This window comes from Elephas maximus, chromosome 3 (genome assembly GCF_024166365.1).
Source record: "Elephas maximus indicus isolate mEleMax1 chromosome 3, mEleMax1 primary haplotype, whole genome shotgun sequence".
Taxonomy (NCBI): Eukaryota; Metazoa; Chordata; class Mammalia; order Proboscidea; family Elephantidae; genus Elephas; species Elephas maximus.
Window position 1 is genome coordinate 199905225 of NC_064821.1, and position 24937 is coordinate 199930161.

Sequence of the window (24937 nt, forward strand, 5' to 3'; positions counted from 1 at the left end):
GGCCAATACAGTTTAAGCAAAATGACTGGCAGCTCCTCACCTAAATCCTAGGAGTATGAGGGGTCTGAATCCAGCTGTTGGGAGGCTAGCCAGTCTATCGCCTTAGGGAGAAAGTTGGCTTTCAGATTTCAGCCCAGAACGGAGCAGTGAACTTAGTGATTTTTACCATGATTTGGGAAAACCGAAGATCCCAACTCAGGGAAAGCTGTAGTTGGGTGGGCTATTGCTGGGTCTCAGCTTTAAGGCGCAGGTGAAGAACAGCTCCTGGTAACCTTCTAACTTCACCTTCCTGCCCACACCCTCCCCATGCTGTTTTCTCCAAGAACCAAGGGCTGGGACTGCGAGGGGAAAAGCCCTGCTGTGGTATCAGATCCCCGGGTGACACCCCGACTGCAGCCTGGCCACTCACTATGGCCTGGGTTTCTCAGGACATGAAGGGGAGAAGTTGCTGTGTAGAAACCAAAGGCAAAAATAGCAGTCATCACTGCCATTTTATAACTCAGCCCTAGCGGACACGGGTTCTATTTCTGCCCCACCCCGAAGATGCTGGGAGTAGAAATCCGCCTGCATTTCCTCCTGCAGCTGAACTAGGCAGCTTGAATTTGGGCCTCTTCATTCTTCACTGGGTCCTGGAGGGATAGTGTTAGGATGCTGCTCCGGAACCTGGCTTGAATAAAAGGAAGGTATCAGGGAGGGGCAGGAGTCTGGTTTTCTCACTCCGCTTCCCACCTCACCCTAATTCAGCTTCCAAGGCTGGGCAACTTCTAACCCTGCATTTTATCAGGAGAAACTCCCTGCCCTTAAGCCTGGATTCCAGCCACCTCGGTGCCTCAGTTTCCTTGTGCTGTATGAGGCGGACGAGGCAAGAGGAAATAAGGAAGTACTCTTTTGGGACTCAGTAGTGAAAAGTTCTCCGATGATCAAGTATGCCTGAGGTATTTCCCCCTCACCCCACCCCCAACCCAACCATACCCGAGCAATTAAAATGTACCCTGAGAGACTGGGTTCTGCTACCCTCTAGTGGCCAGAGCTGAAAGGACGCTCCCACTCAATCAGGTCTTTCAGCCGTCGCCACAGAATGTTGGTCTGGGAGACACCTGAGGGATAAAGCAATGACAGATTTTACAAATGAGAAAGCTGAGAAGACCTAGAGAGAAACGGTCACCTTGAGAACCAGAGGCATAGTTGGGACTGGAATCCAAGTCTCCTGATTCCTAGGCCAGTGCTGAGTCCGTTTGCCCTTCCTTACCTAACTCTGACTTTTGCTTTTCCTTTCTGCCTCATCCCTGGGGAAGTCTATCCGAATTAGAAATCCTGGACACCAAAAGGACACGGCCTTTCTTGGCCCCCCGCCCGGCCCCCAACACCTGCACCTCAAATGTCACAATCCCGTGTCAGTTCGCAGCTGCGGTAGCGGGGTTCCTTCTAAGGGGCTGCCGTCCCCCGACTTTCCGAGGTTAACCATCTTTCAGGATTTTTATTCACCTCGCACAGTACTGTTCCCGGTACGTACCCACGTCTCCTGTCTCCACGGTAACCGGTGCTTTGCGATCTTCAGTTTGCAGCGGTCGCACTGCAGCCGCGGTGGTGGTTGCTGAGCGACGGCGGGGAGAAGCCCGGCAGCCGGTAGAGGGGCACTTTCCGGGGAAGCCCACGGAAGGCGACGTGCCTGGACCCCATGCAGGCGCGCTGGGCCCACAGCCCTCCCGCCTACCCGGGGCCCATGGCGGTGGCGGTGCCCCCGGGCGGGGCGGGGGGCTCGGGCTGGGCCTGGCGGCCGGTGGCGCGCGACGCGCTTCTGGCGCGGGCGTTCCACTCCTGCACCGAACTGCGGGGACGCTTCTATCTGGTGGGAGGTCTCCGAGCCGGAGGAGCGAAAGACCCCAGCAGTGATACTGTGGCCTTCGATCCGGCTGGGGGCCAGGCCGTGAAGGTAGAAGCCCGGGGCGGCCCGAGGCGTAGCCACCACGACGCGGCGCCGGTAGGTGGGCGCTGGCTCTGCGTGGTGGGCGGCTGGGACGGGTCGCGCCGTGTGGCCTCAGTGGCCGCCCTGGACGCGGAGCGTGGAGTGTGGGAGGCGTGGACCGCGGCTCCCGGCAACTGCCCGCCCGCTGGCCTCAGTAGTCACACCTGCACTCGCCTCTCGGACCGAGAGCTGCGGGTAGCTGGCCGGGAGGGTGGTACCCGCACCCAGCGTCGCTATGGAAGCCTCTACACGTTAAAGCTGGACCCCAGCGCCCGCACCTATTGGTATGACACCCCTTTCCAAACCCGTCACCCTTCCTTATCCACACCGGAAAAGCGAAGACCGAACAAATTTCACAGGGAATTTATCCACATCCGCACGCTAGCACCCTCATTTCCTGGGAATCTACCCATGTCTAAGCAGGCTGAACTCTCCACCGGTGTGACCTTCCCTGTCATCCGACCTACCACACTGGCCCATGCCTTTCTATCCTTGAAAAGGGGGTGGGACTAAGGCAGTACAGCACTCATTTTCCAGAAAACCCAACTCAGGCCTGAATTTTTGCACATGCACAGCTACAAGGAAGAAGGCTGCCACACAGCCTCACGCTCAGGTCACTGTGCTGCCCTGCTCCAAACTCCTGGGCCCCACCCAGGTCATCAGCTATTGCTCTTTGGGGGTTGCAACTCAGCTGAACCAGAAGTAGCTGGACATTGGAGTTACGGGAAAATTAAGGTATTAATCTATTCCATCTCGCTTAGGGTAGGAGGGGGCTAAAATTGTGATCCCCAAGTTTCTTTAGACAGTCCCTTCCTTCTCCCCCAAGGAAGAACCACCTATTGCTCCCCGCTTGATGGAACAGCTTGCAAGGCTTGTAAGCAGTGGGCAGGGGTCCCAGCAGGGGCCCTGGGGACTACGGCATCACTCGTGTTCTGTGGTGGGGCCCTTTGCTGTGCTGTTTGGTGGAGAAACTCTGACCAGAACTAGAGACACCATCTGCAACGACCTCTACATCTATGATACCCGTGAGAGCCTGCTTAATAATGGTTGAGGGGGAAAAGGTGGGAAGACAGGAGAACATGAGGACTGCAGAAATAAAGAGGATGGAGTGACAGGGTAGGGAGGAGAATGAGATTAAAGGAGTGCATCTAGTATTAAACATTTGAAGAGGAACACAAATCAAGTGAGGAGAAAAATAATGTGAAAGCTTTTGGTCTTGCTTGGTAAGAGTCCCATGGGTACCAAAGTGCTCCTGCCTCAGTAACTGCCCTGTACCCCTACCCAAGGAAATCCTTGTGGTCTAGTGGTTAAGTGCTAGGCTGCTAAACAAAAGGTCGGCAATTCGAATCCACCAGGCGCTCTTTGGAAACTCTATGGGGCAGTTCTACTGTCCTGTAGGGACACTGTGAGTCAGAATCGACTTGATGGCAACGAGTTTTTTTTTTTGGTTTTACCTCAACCCAACAGGCAATTCTCCTTCTCTGTGGTTCCACTTCCCCTGTGCAGACCGTGGGCTGAAACGCGTAGGCCATCGGACCTGCCTTTGGAATGATCATCTTTACCTGGTTGGGGGTTTTGGTGAGGATGGCAAGACAGCTAGTCCACAGGTTTGCATCTTGGACCTCTTTGTCTGAAGTGGCAAAACACACTGCCAAATTCTCTGTTGTGTTGCAAATCCGTAAAGAATTATCACCAGAGCTAACTGCCTCATTTCAAATGCATATTAAAGTTCAATCTCAGAATCTGTGTTTATCTCTAAATGTTTTTTGGGGAGGCAGCAAATAAGTACATGCATCTTTATTTGCAAGGAACGGATAAAATATGGGTCCTACTCTGATACTGAGTCATCACCCTGGTGGAACCAGAAACCACAAATCATATGCTGTCCCCTGCCTCATGCAGTTTTCACCTGTAATGTTGGGAGAAAGCTTCAGGCTAAAGCTAAGCATTCTGACCAAAACATTTAATTAACAAAAAAATATTACAATAGCAGATAAAATAATAATAACAATAAAGAGAAAATTAGAAGAAGTGGGAGTCAGGGTAGAAAAAAATGCAAAGGCCTTGCTCCCTAGGAGACCAACACTCCGGCTGAGCTGGTCTTAGCCCCAGCTCCTTCTGAGTTCTCCTTGGCTGCTGGCTTCTCATCCTCCCCCATGAGACGGATGTTGTGCTTTTCCCGGAATTCATTTAGTTCTTTTCCCTTTGCCTGAAGCTGCTGTGTCAGTGTCTCAATGATCTTCTGGATCTAGAGGAAAGAGACAGGGGTTATATAAGGATTTCGGGGCCCCCTTCTCCCACCTGGTTGGGAGAAGTGAAGGAAAGATCACATCTCTAAACTCACCTTTAACCAAGTATTAACAATGGAGCCCAGACACTGGAATTACTCGCTTCTCAAATGCAGTGGTTTACAAACTTCAGCGTACGTGAGAAATCACCGGGGCTGCTTATTTTAAAATGCCCCTTTATGAGCTCCATGACCAAAGGGTCTGATTTAGTCGGTCCAGGAAGCTGCATTTTAAATTAGTCTGCCAGGTGATTGTGATGCAGGTATCCACGGACCAAGGAGCCCTGGTGACACAATGGTTAAGTGCTCAGCTGCTAACCAGAAGGTTGGTAGTTCGAACCCACCAGCCACTCCATGGTAGAAGGATGTGGCAGTCTGCTTCTGCAAAGATTACAGCCTATGGGGCAGTTCTCTTTTGTCCTACAGGATCGCTATGAGTCAGGACTGACCCAATAACAATGGGTTTGATTTTGGGTTATCCATGGACCACACTGAGAAACACTGTTCTCCAGTCCATTCAACCAAGTCACAGAGCTCATGAAAAAAGGCAGACAACCAGCAACTCCTTTGTCCAAGGAAATTCCAGGCTCTTTATGCCATCTTCAACCTGAGTTCCTACCTAGACTTTCCTCCATCACATTCCCTGGCCTCCCCTTCTTCCTTACCCCTTTGTTGTCCAGAGCTTCTACTCAGGGACCCTTGCTCACCTGCTCCTTGTTGTTCTCCAAGGCAGGCAGCACCTCTTTGACAGTCCGCTCCACCAGCACCCCTCCAACCATGCGGTAGCACTTGCGGGTTTCATCTACCTCCTTCAGCGTATCGATCACAAGGCTGGGGTTGGAGGACAAAGCAGGATCTGAGAATTCAGCCCTACTCGAACCCTCCCTCTTAAACGGCCCATCTAACTCTCTATTGTTTGCTTCTCCCCAACTTCCTCACCTGTGCTCATTCAACTCCATCTCCAGCTCAGCTGCTTTGGATGCTAGGCCCCGCTGTTCCTGCCGAAGGCGGTTAAAGCCGGCTATTACCTAAAAAAGTGATAAGAGATAAGAGAGGGAGGAGACAGTAGAAATGGCAATCAAGGTAGTACATAGGGTAGCAAGCTTTACAAAGGTGCAGTAGTGGACACCTACCTTGGAAAAACAGTAGAACACAAGTTTGCGATTTCTAACAAGTCTATCTGAAATTCCATTCACCAAACACTTGCTGAGTGCCTACTGGGTGCCAGATATTTGCTAGGCACTGAGGGCTGTAACAGATTTGGCACCTGACTCCCTACAGCTTATAGAACGGTGAGGAATGTTGTTGTTAGTTGCCATTCAGTAGGTTCCAACTACAGCAAACCTATAAATGACCTTTCAGAAGCTGATTGCCAGGCCTATTTTCTGAGGTAGGTTCAGCTGCCAAATTTTGCTAGTAGTCAAAAGCCTAACCATTTGTGCCACTCAGGCTCCTTGCTGAGGAACAGGAATTTATAATACAGGAATGGGGGTGGAAAACTACAGGGGCATCTAGACTTACAGGTAAGGAGGGCTTTCAGGAGGGGCCTTGTAATGAATGACTTGTTCGGTTCTGCCCAGGATCCCTCTTACTGGTGAACTGCTCTTCCTTAACTCTGTGAGGTTCTTGCAGGGCTACTAATCACAGCATCTTTACCCTCTGACCACAGAGGCACTGATCTATTGTATGCCAGAGCCTCTGAACAGGAATTTTAATTTTGGGTAAAGAGACGGTACACAGAAGGCAGCTGGAGCTAAGACACCTAGCGGGCCTATAGAGATGATCCTCCGTTCCTACGCGAGAGCCCTGAAGCTGCCCTAGTTCTTGCACTTTTTGTGGCCTAGTTATTTAGCCTTTCCTTAATCGTGTTCAATTCTGTGAACTACCTACTATCATCCTTCAATGACGCTCACTAAAAAAAATAATAATAAAAAAAAATAAGTCGGCCAGAGTCATTTTCTGTGGCCTACAAACTCTTGATACAGGCTTCCAGAGAGATAATGCCTTAACTAAGGCCTGAACGATGTGGGATTATGAAAGGCTACGCAGAAGAGACACAAGAAATAACGTAAGTAAAGGCCCAGGCAAGTGATTACTACCAGCTCAGTTCCCCAGAAGCTACACTGGGCATGAGAAAAACAGAGCATGAAAGCCAGACTGGGTACTAGTACCACCACCACACCACCATCACATCCAGTGTGGGCTCGGATGATTGGGTTTGGAAAGAAATACCAGATGAAAACTGGGAGATATAATAAGGAAAGAAAATGGGGAGGGAGGGTTTTTTAAAAAAAGGAAAACTTGGAGCTTGAGACAAAAGACCAGGTTTTAAGTTCTGCCTCTGCCACTTAATAGCTCCATGGCCTTGGACAGATATTTAACCCCGGGGTTACATTTTCGAATTTTAGAAATCACCTGGGGGGCATTTTCAAAACATGACTAGGGAGCCTCAGAACCATTATACAATCACTGGGGATGAGGCCCAGGCCTCAGTATTTTTAAACAGATCCCAGCATAATTCTAATATGAGAACCTCTGGGTTAACCTATTTAAGCCTTATTTTTCTCACCTGTGAAATGTAGCTACTAATGATACCTACTTCACAGGGTGGTTGTAGCAAGTGAACCAATGAGCATGACAGAGCTTTATAAGCAGTAAAGGACATTGATTACCATTATGCCTTCTCTCAAAACATAAAAAGTACTCCCTTGGGCCCTGTGGTCAGCTGAGAGCAGTGGGCCATCCATTTAACCCACTGCCAAATCTCCCTGCAGTCTTGTGTAGTGAAGAATTAACTTTACCCAAAGAGAGGTCTGGTCTTTGTTCCTGGGAGACAGCCTCAAAATCCTTGGGATTTCCCAGGTGACTTAAGTATTTTTGTTATTCCTGGCAGGACCCTAGGACCACACCTGAGAGTTTATGCTAATGACTAACTCCGGATGGCTGGCTGGCCATGCCAGAAGGACAAACCATGTGATTAGAGGGTTGGGACTTTGAGCCACAACCTCCAGAGAGAGGAGGCGGGCTGGAGGTTGAGTTCAATCACATGGCCAATGATTAAATCAACCATGGCCACATACTGTGGCCTCAATAAAAGTCTGGACACCAAGGCTCAGGTGAACTTCCCTGATTTACAATTTCTTGTGTATTGCCACGGAAACCCTGGTGGCACAGTGGTTAAGTGCTATGGCTGCTAACCAAAAGGTCAGCAGTTCGAATCCACCAGGTGCTCCTTGGAAACCCTGTAGGGCAGTTCTATTCTGTCCTGCAGGGTCGCTATGAGTCAGAATTGACTCGACAGCAGTGGGTTTGGTTTTGGTTTCTATATTGCCACACGTCAATGTGCCCGGAGGGTGAAGCACCCCTGGGGATAACAAAAGCTTCGTATTTGGGACTCTACCAAACTTTGCCCCATGTGTCTCTCTCCCTTTGGCCGGTTCTGACTGTATCCTTTTGCTATAATAAAACCACATTTTTAAGTACAGTTCTTTCTTTTGTGAGCCATCCTAGCAAACTACTGAACCTGAGAAGATAGTGGGAACCCCCAAATTTGTAGCCAACTGCTCAGAAGGGAGTGTCCCGGGGAGCCCTGAGCTTGTTGCTGGTATCTATAGTAAATGCAGCCTTCTGTAGGGCTGTGCCCTTCACCTGTGAAGTTTTGCCTACAATCTACTAAACTGGGTAGTTAATGTCAGAAATCATTTGCAAGTATCTCACCCCCACTTAAATTATCTCCAGTCTCCTTCTAGAAACTTCACCCTAGTTTCAATGACTAGCCATCTCATCTTTACTGGGCCCTTCAGTTCTTTCTACAACGTTCATATACAGCTAATATAATCCAAACAGCTGACCTGCACAAACCATATATCCCTTCTGCTGTCCAACAAACCAAGGAATAATATGTGACTAGGGCATCTGACCTCCTCTAACTTCACAAGGGGAAGAATCGCCATCAGCACCAGCTCAAAGCGATTCCTATGAGGTGAAGGTCGGACATACCTCCACTCTCCAACCCTGTTACCAATTCTGATACCAACCATCCCTCCCAGGGTAGTCTCTACTCCTCTACTGGGTTCGATAATTTGTTGCAATGGCTGCACAGAACTCAGACAATACTCAGAGTTACAGGGTTTATGAGGAAAGTAACAGGTTACAATTCAGGATCAAGAACAACTCAGGATATAGTTCTTCAGTCAGGTCAGGACAGCTTCTTGGCCGTGCCTACAGGCAGGCCTCTCCCCTATTCCGGCAAGTGTTATGAAGACCTTTGGTTCTGCCAGTAAGTGCCCAGGGGCACTCCACTCAGCCAATAAGCCTCGGCCTGAAGGCGCTCAGCTCTCTCACTCTGTGAGCTGGCGCACACACTGTAACTGCCTTGCTCCGTGGGCCAGGGAGGGCCCTGCGCCACCTTGCGCAGGTTTCCTGGTTCTGCTACCACTGTTTCTCTGCCACTGCTTCTCACCATCTTGCCATCTTGCACCATGTCTGGTGTTACAGCTCCCTGTCTCCTGGGTCTCGGAGGTTCTCAGGCCAGGGACCCCGGGTCCAAAGGATGTGCTTTGCTCCCGTCTCTTCTTGGTGGTAGCAACGTCCCTCCCTTTCCACCTCTGGGATGGCTCATTTTAAGCCTAGAGGGATGGCAAAACTGACCAATCCCCTCGTTAGGGTTCCATACACCTTATTTGCATAGCCCCACCCCCACAAGGATACCATGCACCTTACTTGCAATTTTAGGAAGCTATCTAATCCCTTTGGTGGGCCACAAGTACCTTATTTGCATACCCCCACCCAATCTTTGGTGGGAGTTACAAGACCATGGTTAGAAAGGCCATATGAAGGTGATCCATTTTACTGCAACTAGGAACTTGCCATTCCAGCAACTTGCTCCCTACTCCTGCCCATTACCTCTTCATCTCAATCTACTTCATCCACTCATTTCAACAAAAACCTTGGAAACTGAACTCATCTGTAGTCTGCTTTTCCTTCACCTTCACGGCTAACCCAGATTCTAGATGTTCTCTTAACACCTCAGTGACCCATTCTGCCAGTTAAAAGCATTAGTGAATACATCTGTGGGTAAATACACGAGTGAAATCAGCCTAAAGGGTCTAAAATTTCTGAGTGCTGATCTTATTTTCCTTAGCAATTAGTAGGAATCTACTTTTCAACCACTAATTTAACACAACTAAAAGCAAAAAGATTTCTTAATTCAAACTTTTCTTCAACATTATCCCTAATAATAACCCCTGTTTCCTCTTGGTTCAGTTTATGAACGTTTAATCAAATACCAAACTAAAAAAAACTATTTAAATTATATTCCCAAAAGTGAGTTATCCATAATCATCATGGAAAATTTCAGCCACGGGTGCATTTAACCAGATGCCGTTGAGTCAATTCCAACATGGCAACCCTGTATGTATCAGTAGAATGGCACTTCACAGAGTTTTCTAGGGCTGATTTTTCAGAAGTAGATCACCAGGCCATTCTTCTGAGGTGCCTCTGGGTGGACTGAAACTGCTAACCAAAAGTGCACTAACCCCATTTGTACCACTCATGGATTCCAAGGGTATATTTAAAGGAGCTAAAAACTCTTAGCAACTGTCATGGATTGAACTGTGTACCCCCAAAATATGTTTATCGATCTGGCTAGGCCATGAGTCCAAGTATTGTGTGACTGTCCACTATTTTGTCATCTGATGTGATTTTCCTAAGTGTTGTAAATCCTACCTCTATGATGTTAATGAGGTGGGCTAGGCGGCAGTTATGTTAATGAAGCAGGACTCAATCTATGAGATTGGATTGTGTTTTAAACCAATCTCTAGTGAGATATAGAGAAGCGAGAAGACAGACAGAGGGACCTCATACCACCAAGAAAGCAGCACTGGGAGCACAGAGTGTCCTTTGGACCCAGGGCTCCTGCATGGAGAAGCTCCTAGTCCAGGGGAAGATTGATGACAAGGACCTTCCTCCAGAGCTGACGTAGAAAGCCTTCCCCTGGAGCTGATGCCCTGAATTTGGACTCCTAGTCTACTGTGAAAGAATAAACTTCTGTTTGTTAAAGCCATCCACTTGTGGTATTCTGTTACAGCTAACTGCAACCTAACTGTAAGTTAAATGCAAAATAAGCCTACCATCTCTGGGGTCTACCAGGTAATGAAGACAAGAGAGGCAGTGCTCTACTCCCACATTCTTCTACTTAAAAGTACAACTTTTCTAATGGTCTTCTACCCTATACCCAAAACCAAACCCACTGCTGTCAAGTCGATTTCGACTCATAGCTAGATCTAATTCTCCTTCCCTTTCATTCATTCTCCTTAAGTTGTCTGGTGTGAAAAGGGACAGCCAGGTCAGTGCTGATTCTCTCAACCCTATTAAATCATCATCTTACATGTAAGTGCCCTTACAAAAAAAGAATCCAATTAAAAGACCAGCTATTTATCCTTTTCTAAAGTAGCTTCAATCCTTACAACTATGCAGACCTCTTTACATTCCTGTAATTGGAATATACAAACAATTCTATAAAGACATGGTTCTCTTATTTTTAAAAGTTACATAGCATCTACACTCTATTGATACATTTTGTTAAAACTGCCTAACTATTCCCCTGTTGTTGGACATTTAGGTTGTTTCCAATTTTTCTATAGCAAATGTTAAAACATCTTTGGACAAATAGTACAAAAATTTTATGACCATTTTCCTTAAATTATATTCCCAAAAGTGAAATTAATTAATCAAAAGGGTATTAACATTACTAAGGCTTCTACTGCATATTGCCAGAAAGCTCTCCAGAATGACCAGAAAAATCTGCACTACTAGCAGCAATGTCTGTTTTCCCAGGGCCCTAATGGTAGCTTTTATTATTTTGTCGATTTAATAATTTTTAGAGTTGGATGGGACCTTAATTGCAAAAACCTGGAATCATCCTTTGACTTCATCCTCCACATCCTATTCATCTCTAAAATCATATCTACCTGCTAAATACCTCAAATCTACCCACGTTTATCTAACATGTTTCACTCTCTAACCTATACTATTGTAGCCACCTAGCTGAGTTCCACACTGCCTCCAGATTTGCTCCTTCCATCTATTCCCCACACTGTAGCACAAGTGACTAAAATTTAAATCTAACCATATCACTCCTACGCCTAAAACATTCAATGATTTCCCATCTTTCACAGGATAAAATCCAAACTCCTCTAAACAGAGCACAAAGTCCTATAAAGACTTGTTGATCCCTGCTTATCTCTCCAACCTGCCCTGCCCCATTCCAATCAATACTTCTCTCCATCTCTTACACTCACCACCCTAGCTGTCTTAAATCAAGTGTAGTTCCCCTAATTCACTTGCCCTCAGGAATATGCATAGACTCTTTACTTTTGGAGCTCTGGGGGTACAGTGATGATGAGCTCGGGTGCTAACCAAAAGGTGGCAATTCGAATCCACCAGCCACTCCTTGGAAACCCTATGAGGCAGTTAGTTATACTCTGTCCTATAGGATCACTATGAGTTGGAACAAACCCTACCGCAACAGGTTGGTATACAGGAAGCCACAGTCCATTTACCTCCCAAATGACTGGGTGGAACTATGTAAATGAAGTGCTTGTAGACCATCAAGGGATTGGATAGCTCACAGACAATAAGGTGCATGATACCCTTGTGTGTGTTGGGGGGGGGCCCGGGGGAGACGGTAGGTGGGGCCATGCAAATAAAGGGTATGGTACCCTAATGAGGGAATTGGTCAGTTTTGCCATCCTGCTAGGCTTAAAATAAGCTATCCCAGAGGTGGGAAGGGAGGATCTCACCAGTACCAAGAAAGAACAGCCAGGAATGTAGCACGTCCTTTGGTCTCAGGATCCCTCCATTGAGAACCTCTTAGATCCAGGAGACAGAGAGAGAGACCTGAAACACAGGAGCTGATGAGAGACAGCGAGAAGCAGCAGCACAGAGGCACGAGAACCAGAAGAATGGCAAGAGACAGCACAGTGGGCTTCCTGGCCCATGGAGAGAGAAAGCTGAGTGTCTCTGGGCAGGAGAGTTGATAGCAGAGTGGGGTGCCTCTGGATACTTGGTAGCAGGGCTAGGCTCAATGACCCATGGAGCAAGAGACGTGAGTGCCTTCAGGCTAAGTTTTACTCGCAGAGTGGGGTGCTTATGGCACTTATCGGCAGAGCTAAATGAGCTTTGTGTCACTTGCGGGATTGTGGCTGAGAAGTGGCTGTCCTGATCAAAGAACTCTATCCTAGCATTCCCGAACCTGTTACTTCTCTAATAAATCCCATAATCATCAGTATGGTCTGTGAGTTCTGTGTGGCCATTGCAATGAATTATCACACTCCACAGAGAAGTGGAGAGTGCTCTGGAGGGATAGGTGGTGTCAGAATCGGTAAAGAGGTTGGATGGTGGACGTGTGTCTGACCTCTGCCAATTTTACAGTTGGTATCAGAAGTGGGATTGGTTGCAATTGCTCCAAACTCATGGAAGCATGGGACTTTGTAAGAGAAAGACTGAAGGGTCGTGGGAAGTGAAACTTTTGATTCTTGGATGGTTACTTTGGTTGTTAATATCTGTAATGGCTGAAAGGAAAATAAGAGATGTTATGTTGCAGCTGAGGGGAGAAAAAACACATCTGGAGGGGCCTGGGGCAAAAGCCAGGTTGATTAAACACGATGATTGATGGGGGGCCAGGGTCTAATGGTTCCATCCAGCCAGAGGTCCAAGGCCATCTGCTTATGAATGAGAAGATAGTCAAGGGGTGAAGAGGAAACTGGAATGTTTTTTAAAAAGGGTTATGTGTTTATTTGAATGTACTATGGATAATGAATGTTTCTCCTACCTAGTGTTGTAAAGTAGACCTAAATGTATGATAGAAATGAAAATTGGGTTTATAGGTAACACAGAGCATGTAACTCTGCCTTCAGCCAAGACTTGACTGGATGTGCTAAAAGGGCAACTAAGATTTGCAGGAATGATACACAGGCTGTTGGTTTGAATGCAGCAGCCCTATGTATGTAGTATTGGGGGCTTAGGTCCAAAACCTGAGCCCCACCCAGGTTCTTCCAGCCAGGAAGTTTACATTTCAAGACATGCAGACACACCCAGAACTACTGAAAGAACAGGAGATGTGCATTTGCAGGAAGGACCTGCAGGATTAAAAAAAAAAGACTTTGAATTTTGAGCAAGCGATTTGCGTTGGAGTGTACTGAGGCAGGAAAAGTCTCTGCCCATCAAAAGAACCCCCTCCTAGAACCAGAATTTAAAGGGAGCCGGTGAGTGGACAGCCTGACATGCTCACTTGTGGTGACCACCTGGGTCCACTCAGTAAGTAGAAGTCAGGGAGGTGCCATAACAAATAGATGGGCTGAGTCTGGACATGTTCCATTAGCACCCACTGACCTAGTAGTCCGTGGGGGCTAGGGTTGAGAGAGAGAGAAAAACGACTGGCTGGTCGGAAATGCAGGGAGTTGTGCAGACTTCTGAGCCTATGGATGGGACCCACTGACCTATTCCATGGGGGCTAAGGATGAAAGAGAAAGGGCTGGCTGTTCTGAAGTGCCAGGAGGTGTGGGATTTCCAAGCCTATGGCTAGCAACCATTGACCTGGCCTACAGGGGCTAAGGATGAGCTAAACAGAAGCTGACTAAATGAAGAGAGAAACGTTTGACACTGTGAGCTGGTGTAGACTGCTGCAGTTTGATGGCTTGCTCTGGGCTGGCCTTTGTTTATGGACGCAGATGCTCAAAGTTCCAATCAGAACAGAAGATTCTCAGACCAAGGAACACGGCTGTCTCCTGAGTACTTGTTTGATAGGAACGGGCGATTTAAACATTGGCTATCTAAAGCGTGCATAGTCATGAAGTGGCTGGCTTATACAGTTTCATGAGTGTGCTTACATTAAATGACAGGGACAAGGGAGGATCCCCACTGAATAGAATCCTCTTTTCCTGATGGGTATAGGGAAGAGAAAATGGGGGAAGATGTTCGTAGGGTTATACGGTTCAGTTGTGAGTGTTGATTGTTAATAGGTTTAATTGTAATTGTAAAAACTGTAATTGTAGAAGCTGTAACTGTGAAAGAGTGGACTAAGGGGAGGCACTGCTGGACTGGAGTACAGTGGCCAAACCTAAAATCCCTTTGCTATGCCGCTACCTCATGAGGCTGAGACCAGGAGAATAATCTCTCAGTTAAATTTATCAGAGGCCAGAAAGGATGAGAATGAGATGAACTTCTGGAGAACCTGACCAGATCAGATGGATACCTGCAGCTGACCTGAGTGGCTCATACCCGAGTAACCTCGCCTTAACAGCTCTTTGCCCTACTGAAGGACTATTTGTTAATGACTGTTTTGGATGGGTAAAATGATTGGGAGGGGGAAGTTAATCCTTCAATTATGAAAACATCAATGGCTGGAAGAGCCAGGGGGTGGCCTGTGGAGCAGTGAATTACCTAATATGGCCATTCTAGCCATAGCCTTTGTAACTCGCACCAAATGACTGAGTACAAACAAAAAAAACAAACAAAAAAAACCCCACTGCCATCAAGTCGATTCCAACTCATAGCGACCCTATAGGGCAGAGTAGAACTGCCCCACAGAGTTTTCAAGAAGCACCTGGTGGATTCGAACTGCCGACCTTTTGGTTAGCAGCTGTAGCTCTTAACCACTGGGCTGCCAGGGTTTCCTAAAACAAACCGAACCCATAGTACTCAAGTCAATTCCGACTCATAGTAACCCTATAGGACAGAGTAGAACTGCCCCATAGAGTTTCCAAGGTGGATATGAACTGCCAACTCTTTGGTTAGCAGCCCAGCTCTTAACCGCTACGCCACCAGGGCTCCTAATGACTGGGTGGGACTATGAGAATGAGGTACTTGTGGCCCACCAAGGAGAATGGATAGCTGCTAATAATGTAAATAAGGTGCATAGTACGCTTGTGGGAGTGGCACCATGCAAATAAGGTTTATTGTGGCCCACCAAGGGGACTGGTCAGTTTTGCCTTCCCACTAGGCTTAAAATGAGCCATCCCAGAGGCAGGAGGAGAGGATCACACCACCACCAAGAAAGAAGAGCCACGAGTGTGTCTTTTGGACTCGGGATCCCTGCAGTGAGAATCTCCTAAATCCAGGAGACAGAGAGACAGCCGTAACACCGGACGGCAATACAGCAAGAAGCAGCAGCAGAGAAATGGCAGTAGCAGAGGCAGCAGAACCAGGAGACTGGAAGGAGACAGCACAGTATGCTTCCCTGCCCACAGAGCGAGAGAGCTTAGTGCCTTCGGGCTGGAGGCTTGCTGACAGAGTGGGGTGCCTCCAGGCACTTGGTCCAGAGAGGCCTGCCTACAGGCACAGCTGAGAGGAGGCTGTCCTTATCAAAGAACTGTACCCTGGGTTGTAACCTGTTACCTCCCTAATAAATCCCATAATCGTTGAGTATGGTCTGTGAGTTCTCTGTAGCCATTGCAATGAATTCCTGAATCCAGCAGAGAAGGAAAGAGTGCCATGGGAGGAGGGCTGCTGTCAGGATGGTAAAAAGGCTGGAGAGAAGAGGCATGTCTCACCTCCATCTCACAGGAATCAGCCCTGGGCTGCTGATCTTGATCCTCCTTCCTCCCTGTGAAGTCAGAGGTCTGACGATGCCTCCACGCCATTTTTTACACCCCTTCAATGTAAAAGGACCTACTGTTCTATTCATAGTGCCTCACCTTTTACTACCCACACTATTTCAGTTGGTATTCCTAGCCACTTCTATGGTTTCAACAATTGTCCTTATGCTAGTTGCCCGCAAACCCAGGCCTTCTCATAAATTCTAGGCCCAGGTTTACAACTTAGAGGAAGCTTTGGAGTCAGAGAGAAATGGCTTCGAAGTCTGACCGTGAGCAAGTTACTTCTTCATGAATACTTTCTTTTATAAGGATCAGCACAAAGCTGGTTAATATGAGGCGGAAGTTAAAGATGTCACAAATGTCCAATTTTTCCAAATTGCTGTACCACTCTACCATCTCTAACATCAACTACTCCTCCCATCAGTATTCTCTTTCCCATGTTTGGTTTCCTTAATTCACTGCAAAGCCTCACAGAACTCACAAACCAAATCAAGGAAATGGCTCACATGGTTGTGTAGGCTGTTAAGTCCCAAATCCAGGGGTGGGTAAGGCATAGGCTTCGCCTAACTCACGTGGTCACAGGGGCCAACAAACCCAAATTGGCAGACCAGATGACAGGCTGCTAGCTCACAAGGCTGCAGAAGCTGGTGAATAAGGTCGGACGATAGGCTGCTGGCCCACGGGGCTGCATAAGCTGACAAATCCCTGAATCTGCAGGTCAGATGGTAGGCCGCTAGCTCAAGTCCCAAGAACTGGAGGTCAGACATTGATGAGCCAGATGCAGGATCCAGATGCACAGAGAGAGCCCTGCCAGAGCACCCACATATATACAATCGATGCAGATCACAAACTGGGGAGTCCTGCAAGCCTGTGACTCAAGATAAACCCCACACTAATCCTGCCTCATTAACATATAGAGGTTAGGCTTTACAACAAAAAATGGAGAATAATTACATCAGATTACAAAATGGAGGCAGCCACCCCAAACTGGGAATCATGGCCTAGCCAATCCGACACACAACACCAACCACCACATCTTGTTAGGGTTCCATATACCTTATTTGCATGGTCCCACCCAATCATTTTGTAGGAGTCAGAAAGACTGTGGCTAGAAGGGCCATGTTAAGTAATTCACTGCACCGCACCTCTCAGAATATAAATTACTTCACCAATAAGATAGAAATAATAATCTGTCTCATAGGATGTTGGGAGAATTAATTAAATTACATCAAGGACAATATCCAGCACATAAGAAGCTGTCAATACAAGCACCCATCTAAGATGCATCAATTGATCTCAACCCACCTAGAGCAAAGCAGAATGAAGAACACCAAAGACACGCGGTAATTACGAGCCCAAGAGACAGAAAGGGCCACATAAACCAGAGGCTATATCAGCCTGAGACTGGAAGAACTAGATGGTGTCCAGGTACAACCAATGACTGCCCTGATAGGGAACACACAACAGAGAACTCCTGAGGGAGCAGGAGGGCAGTGGGATGCAGACCCCAGATTCTCATAAAAAGACCAGACTTAGGGGTCTGACTGAGACTAGAAGGACCCCAGTGGTCATGGTCCCCAGACCTTCTGTTAGCCCAAGACAGGAACCATTCCCAAAGCTGACTCTCCAGACAGGGGCTGGACTGGATAATGGGATAGAAAATGATACTGGTGAACAGTGAGCTTCTTGGATCAAGTAGACACATGAAACTATGTTGGCATCTCCTGTCTGGAGGGGAGATGAGGGTAAAGGGGGTCAGAAGCTGACCAAATGGACATGAAAAGAGAGTAGAGGGAAGGAGTGTGCTGTCTCATTAAGGGGAGAGCAATTAGGAGTATATAGCAAGGTATATATAAATTTTTGTATGAGAGACTGACTTCATTCGTAAACTTTCACTTAACACACAATAAAAATTTAGAAAAAAAAGCTGTCAATAAATGGTAGCTGCTATTATTACAGAACATCTCCACCTAAATGTCCTATCAAACCCATTGCTCTCGAGTTGATTCTGACTCAGAGTGACCCTGTAGGACAGGGGACAACTGCCCCAGTGTTTCCAAGGCTGTAATTGTTACAGAAGCAGACTACCACATCTTTCTCCCTCAGAATGGCTAGTGGGTTCTTACTGTCAACCTTGATGTTACCGCCAACTTTTCAGTTAGCAGCCGAGCGCATAATCACTACACTGGCAGGACTCCTAAGTGTCTGTGGATACCTTAAACTCAGTATGCTCAAAGTTGAGCTGATTATTTTACCCCCAAACTGTTCCTCTTCTTGTTTCCCTTTTTTCTGCTAATGACACCACTCTAGCCTTCTAGGTAGGAAACTCTGGCTTCATCTTTGAACACTTCCTTATCCCATCAACTGCCAACTGTATTGCACCCACCCAAAAAACCCACTGCCGTCCAGTCAATTCCGACTCATAGTGACCCTATAGGACAGAGTAGAACTGCCCCATAGAGTTTCCAAGGAGCGCCTGGCAGATTTGAACTGCTGACCTCTTGGTTAGCAGCCGTAGAACTTAACCACTATGCCACCAGGGTTTCCAAAGTGACCACTCCCGTCCCTGGGTGCGCTCGAACCACCAACCTTTCTGTTAACAGCCAAACGCGCTAACCGACTGCGCCACAGAGACAGGCACATACCTCAGCAATTTCTCTTAGGCTCACTAACATCACCGTAGTCCAGACCTTCATTACCTCTTGTCTACTGCAATAGTCTTCTAAATGAGCTTCCTATTTTTGGGCTCTCCAAATTCGTCCTACACACTGCTCTAATTTAATCTTCCTAACAGTTGGCTGACATAGAAAAATGTTCATGATACATTATTACGTATAAAAAAGATTACAAAACATATCGTAGGTATAATCCTAATTTTGTAAAATGAAGTATATAAACAATGCCCTTCTTCCCCTCCACACACATAACGTACAAAAAACATAAAGGGGGAGAAAATGGGACACTCAAAAGATACATCCAAAATAATAATCGTTACCGCCAGAGAACAGGTTTTTCTTTAAGGACCACATCTTTTTAACTTATATATCATGATTTAGCCAAACTAACCCCGTCATTGTACTTCATATCTTTCCCCTACTCTCCTCCCCTTACTCTATTCCCTATTCCTATTGCCACCTGTTTAAACGTATCCTATCCTTCAGGGCTCAGCTCAAATATCTCTATATGATCATGGTATAAGTGGAAAAAATAGGTCTGTCTGATTCTGAAGTCCCTCAATTAAAAGCCTTGCTCTCTAGTTACTGACCCTGGGAAAGTTAACTTAAAAAACCAAAAAACCAAACCCATTGCCGTTGAGCCGATTCCGACTCATAGCAACCCTATAAGACAGAGTAAAACTGCCACACAGAGTTTCCAAGGAGCGCCTGGTGGATTCGAACTGCCGACCTTTTGGTTAGCAACTGTAGCACTTAACCACTAGCCACCAGGATTAAATGTCATCTGTAACGGGAGGATAATGAAACCTATTTCAAATGGCAGTAGTTAAGTAAACACATAAAAAGAAGTAAAGCACCTAGCACAATGTGTTGTTACTTGCTTCCATCTTGTTTGTAAGGGACATACGTGGCAGCACTGATTAAGGTTATTTTTTACCCAGTGTTCTCTCTGGAAATAACCCAGGAAATTTGCATTTGAAAAGACATGCAGACCTACCCAGAGCTGCTGGCAGAGGAGGAAATCTCATTTGAAGGAAGGACTTACAGGAAAAAAAAATGCCTGTTTTGCTTTCTGAATTTTGAGCAAGCAATTTGCCATTGGACACATGGAGACAGGAAAAGTCAGCGCTCATCAGAAGAACCCCCTTCTAGGACTGGAAGTTAAAGGGAGCCAGCCAGTAGATGGCCTGGTATGCTCACTTGTGGTGACCACCTGGGTCCACTGGATGAGTGGAAGTGGGGGAGGTGCAGTAATGAATAGATGGGCTGAGTTTGGACATGTTCCACTGGCACCCACTGACCTAGTCCACAGAAGCTAGGGATGAGAGAAAGAGAGACAGGGCTGGCTGGCTGGTCTGAAGTGCAGGGAGTTGTGTGGACTCCTGAGCCCACAAGTGGTGCCCGGTGGCCTTGCCCACAGGGTCTAGGGATGAGAGAGAAAGGGCTGGCTGGTCTGATGTGCAGGGAAGTCTGTGGACTCCCAAACCTCCGGCTGGTACTCATTCACCTAACCCACAGGGGCTAGGGATGAGCTGAGCAGAACCTGACTAACAGAAGACAGATACGGATGTTTGAGACCATGAGCTGGTGTAAATTGCTGCAATTTGATGGCTTGCTCTGGACTGGACTTTGCTTATGGATGTAGATGCTCAAAGTTCCAAGTGGAAGAAGATTCATCACATCCGGGAACATGCCTGTCACCTCAGAGTACTCATGTGATGGGACGAGCAATTTAGAAATTGGCTATGTAAAATGGGGGGATACAAAGGCATGAAGCGGCTAGCTAACAGGCTTGTGTGGGTCTGCTTACATTCAAAATGAGCGGGACAAAGGAGGATCCCCTCCGAATAGATTCCTCTTTTCCTGATGGGTCTGGGGAAGAGGAAATGGGGGAAGGTACTGACAGGATTAAATGTCTCAGCTGTGAATAATGATTGTTTACAGGGTTAACTGTAATTGTAGAAACTGTAATAGTAGAAGCCATAACTGTGGAAGAGTGGACTAAGGAGGCGGCACTGCTGGACTGGAGTACAGTGGCCGAACATAAAGCCCCTTAAAGGTTCCGCTATGCTGATACCTTGAGAGAGACTCACAGTAAGGGAATAATCTTCTCTCGGTTAAATTTTATCAGACACCAGAGAGGGTGAAGCCACGACGACTTCTGGGAACCTGATCAGATCAGATGGACACCTGCAGCAGACCTGAATGGCTGGCACCTAAGTAACCTCACCCTGAGGGCTCTTTGTCCTATTGAAGGACTAATTGCTAAGGACTGTTTTGGAAAGGGAAAATGATTGAGAGGGGGAAGTTATCCTCCAAGACTGAAAGAACTATGGCTAGAAAACCTAGGGAGTGGCCTGTGGTGTGATGGATCAATTTTTATAGGCCCTTTTCGGCCATGGTCTTGTAACTCCCACCAAACAATTAGATGGGACTACGCAAATAAGGGGAAACCCTTGTGGCGTAGTGGTTAAAGGCTACGGCTGCTAACCAAAGGGTCAGCAGTTCGAATCCACCAGATGCTCCTTGGAAACTCTATGGGTCAGTTTTACTCTATCCTATAGGGTTGCTATGACTCAAAATTGACTTGACGGCACTGGGTTATGCAAATAAGGTACTTGTGGCCCACCAAGGAGATTGGGCAGTTTGCTAATACAAATAAGGTCCATGGCACCCTTGTGGGGGTTAGACCACGCAAATAAGGTATATGGAACCCTAACGAGGGGGCTGGTCGGTTTTGCCATTGTAGGGTAATGCTATTCAGCTATATGCATCCCCTCCCTAATGAAGTCTGCTTTGCTGTTCCCTGAAGCATGCTGGGGATGAATTCGGGATGGACTCGGGCTAAGGTACAAGGCCGGGAGTGGCATGACTGGGCCAATGGCCAAGGCCGAAAAATCCCTTAGCAACAAGAAGGAAAACATCTGGGCCTGGATGTGAAGTCCCTGGGAACACTGACTGCCCAAGGACGTGGGAGAAAACGATGAGCCTTGGTCCCAGTTGGAATGGTATATAAGCTTGGGTCCCTTGCCGGGTGGTTGCGCAAAATACTCCAGCCGGCCACCACTGGAAGAGAGCTGCCCGTGTCAGTAAGTTTCCCTGAATAAACGTATGAATCTGGAAAAGGCTATGTGTCAGTTCTTCAGATTATCTGCCAGGACACACAGTGAGGGTCTTCCCTTGCTGGGGCTATCTCCCAACAGCCATCCTGCTAGGCTTAAAAGAGCACCAATCCCAGAGCAGAGGGGAACCTGACTACCACCAAGAAGAAGAGACAGGAGCAGAACACATCCTTTAGACCTGGATCCCTGTGCTGAGACCCTCCTAGACCCAGGAGACAAAGAGCTGTAACACTGGAGACGGCAAGATGGTGAGAAGCAGCAGCAAGGAAACAGCAGCGTGGTGGGCTTCCTGGCCCACAGAGTGAAAAAGCTTTGCACCTTTGGGCAGGAGGATTCCTCAGAGTGGCGTGCCTCCAGGCACTTACTGTCAGAGCTAAAAAGCTTTTTAACACTTGTTCAGGCAGGGCAGAGGCCGAGCAGAGGGGCCGAGGTCCTGAGAAAGGCCTGCCTGCTAGAACAGCTGACAAGAGGCTAATATGATCAAAAAACTGTACCCTGAGACTTTCCTGATTGATTGTGAATTGTAACCTGTTATTTATTCCTAATAAACTCCATAACTGTGGGTATGGTCTGTGAGTTTTGGGTGGCCACTGCAGCAAATTATCAAACCCAACAAAGATGTAGACTGCCATGGGAGTGACAGATGGTATCAGAGTTGGTAAAAAGGCTGGAGGGTGGAGACATGCAATCAGCCTTGGGTTGTTGACACTGATAATAATGATTCTTCCCCCTTGTGAAGTTAGAGGGGGCCAGATGCTGCCTCCACGCCATTCTTATACCCCAGATGACTTCATCCACAACCAGGGCTTTATCTACTATCCATAAGCTCATAACTCTCTAATTTGTATCTCCAACTCAAATTTCCTTCTGTAACTCAGGATTTATTAATCAAGATTTATAGATCAAACCACCTACTAAATGTCTCTACTGGGATATCCCATGAGAAACTGAAATTCAAAATCCTAAATTAAACTCATTTTTCCCCACAAACTTGTTCACTCTCCTACATTCCCCAAAGAACCATTATCCACCAAAGACAAAAACCAGAGCAATTCCTCTTTTACTCCACTCTCAATCTTGCAATCCATCTCAAACTTTGAGTCCACCTGCTCCCCAAAATTGCTGGGCAACTCCATACTTTAGTGCTTTTTAATACATTATTTCCTCTATCTAGAAAATCTTCTACTTCCTTCTTTGCTTAACTAATTTATCTTTTAGAACTGAGCTGAAGAAGAATCTCCTCTAGAAAACACTTTATGTTGTTTTGCCTAATTATCAACATACGGTGATGAAGTCAGTTCTATTTAGTATGTTTTTACAGATGGGAAAAGCTGAGGGAACTCATTGTAGATCATATATAGAGAGTAAGCAGAAGAAATGAGATTCATACCCCGGGCTGTCTGATCTCAGTGCACTGTTCTTATGCTCTTAGCCATCCCCTCTACACCACAGGTTCCCTTGCCCACCTGCTCCCAAAATTCCATAACCTCTTGCTAAGTTAAGGGGTCACTCCTTGAGCAACCATAAAGGAGGGGCTGTGAGGCACACTGAAAATCTTTGGTTTGTAAGCATGTGAGCTACTTGAAGACAAAGACAATTTCATTTGTATGTTTCCCTGTACCCAGGAGAGTGCCTGGTACATGGCAGACCCTTAAGAAGTACTAGGTTACTTCCGTCCCTCCCGCTTTTCCCCTAAGCAGGGCCCTGAAGTAGTTCCAACTGATTCAGTCATGGCCAATGAAGCACAACCCGAACAGACTCCAATTTTTACAATTTGGGTGCTCCGGAATGTTAACTAGGAATAGGAAAAATGGTCAAAGCCCTGGAATGGGAGACTCAAAAAAGGCATAATGACCCCTCTCAGGAGCCTGAGGCATGAAACTGGATTACTGGCAGGACTGCGGAGAGCAACGCACACAGTTTCCTGCCATCTTTGAGAGGGGCACCAATGTTTCTGACTCCGCTCAAAATCCCACCGGCAAGAGATTTGGTTGCTGTGCAACTTCGTATGCTGCCCTTGTTTTCTAAGACGGAGATTAGGTTTCTAGCAGGGTTTCGACCTATTTTTTTCCCTTCAGGGTATCATTCCGGTTCACCAAAATTTTAAAAATCTGGGTCTGTTTCGTGTTGCTTCCTTGGCCAAGACTGACCCAGGAAGAACCGGTTCAAAGCCCTGCCCCTAAGTAAGAAACTCTCTCTTCCCTCCTCCCCAAAATTCCATAGCACTTTACATCTCTCTTGGGACACTTGTCTTCTGCTTCATATGAGTATTTTCTGTGTTTTATTTTCCCCACCAGGCTATCAGCTCTTTGATAGCACCGGACGGTTTTAAAATTTTTTATGCAAGGTACCTTTGCCTGTAGTAACTGTTCAACAAATAATTGAATGAACTTGTAATTAAAACAGCTAAGTTCAAATGCAACCTTATGCCACTTGATTACTGATCCTGTTTAAATATGTTTTCATTTCTATTGTGTAGGTTTCTTACCATTCCGATCAAACACTATTTTTTTTTCCCACTATTAGCAAACCATGGTTTCCAAGCCACAAAGGTTCTTTCTGATTAATTTATCAAATGTCTCTGACGCTAAGCACTGGGAGAAACGCAAACTTGGATCAGAAAAAGGCTTTTGGTCTCTTAAGAAATTCAATCTAGTAATGACACCCGAATCTAGTATAGAACACTAGGCTGTTCGAGTATGTGAGTCACGTGGCTCTGCAGAGTGGCGGCGATTGTCCACGTGGTTCCAGGGTCACGTAACAACATACTACACAACCAGCCCGTTGTCTAAGGCCCTAGGATTCCTTATGAGCAGCCTTGCCCGGCCATATCCTGCCTCGGGGGTGCAGAGGGAAGGTGGGGAAAGTGACGACCCATCTTCCCTCAGACTTGTGCAACCTCCCAGGCTCTGCACCCCAGGGCTTTCCACTCTCCCAGGTTCACCCATCACCCCAGCGGGGCGTGGCTCTCACCTACCCACCGGCCCACTCTCTCCCGGGGGGCTCGGCTGGCGTTTCCAAGGACCCTCCCCTCTCTAGGTGGCCATGCAAATGTGCAACTCGGGTAAAGGCCTATGCGAGCCACAGGCCCCCCTCTCCTCGCATCAACTACGGACCCAGCCGGGGTTGTTCTCCTTGGCGTTCTCCGCTTCTCACCTGTTCGGCCGACACCGCCCCCTTCCCGACGCCGCTACCGCTGCTCTTGCCGGCGCGACCGCTGTTCTCCGCCATCTTCGCCGCCTGCTGGGTTTCCGGCCTGCGCGGCTCAGCCCCCGCCGTGCGTCACGTCC

At 47.2% G+C, this 24937-nt stretch overlaps 2 protein-coding genes, 1 long non-coding RNA gene and 1 other non-coding gene across 6 annotated transcripts; 1 reads left to right on the top strand and 3 right to left on the bottom strand.

Moving 5' to 3' along the window:
• LOC126073864 (uncharacterized) lies at positions 1-1673 on the bottom strand. 2 transcript variants are annotated; one of them, XR_007516865.1, is made up of 3 exons: positions 1514-1673; positions 992-1097; positions 1-667 (listed from the first exon to the last, which is right to left on the bottom strand). It is a non-coding gene; the product is annotated as an uncharacterized LOC126073864 (long non-coding RNA). The 2 variants fall into 2 exon arrangements; XR_007516864.1 differs by having other exon boundaries at positions 1486-1532.
• On the top strand, positions 1085-3702 carry KLHDC9 (kelch domain containing 9). Of its 2 annotated transcripts, XM_049881002.1 has the most exons (4): positions 1085-2250; positions 2542-2701; positions 2793-2991; positions 3434-3702. In XM_049881002.1, exons 1-4 carry the CDS (start codon positions 1679-1681, stop codon positions 3598-3600), a joined length of 1098 nt encoding a protein of 365 aa, XP_049736959.1. In that variant the 5' UTR covers positions 1085-1678; the 3' UTR covers positions 3601-3702. The 2 variants fall into 2 exon arrangements, with proteins under 2 accessions (XP_049736959.1, XP_049736960.1); XM_049881003.1 differs by lacking the exon at positions 3434-3702 and having other exon boundaries at positions 2542-2702; positions 2775-2953.
• Positions 3703-3799: 97 nt separating this feature from the next.
• Positions 3800-24915, bottom strand: PFDN2 (prefoldin subunit 2). The gene is made up of 4 exons (XM_049881025.1): positions 24804-24915; positions 5193-5281; positions 4961-5084; positions 3800-4214 (listed from the first exon to the last, which is right to left on the bottom strand). The coding sequence occupies exons 1-4, from the start codon at positions 24876-24878 to the stop codon at positions 4038-4040; spliced, it is 465 nt and encodes a 154-aa protein (XP_049736982.1). The 5' UTR covers positions 24879-24915; the 3' UTR covers positions 3800-4037.
• TRNAN-GUU (transfer RNA asparagine (anticodon GUU)) lies at positions 18412-18485 on the bottom strand. The gene has a single exon. It is a non-coding gene; the product is annotated as a tRNA-Asn (tRNA).
• Positions 24916-24937: the final 22 nt, after the last annotated feature.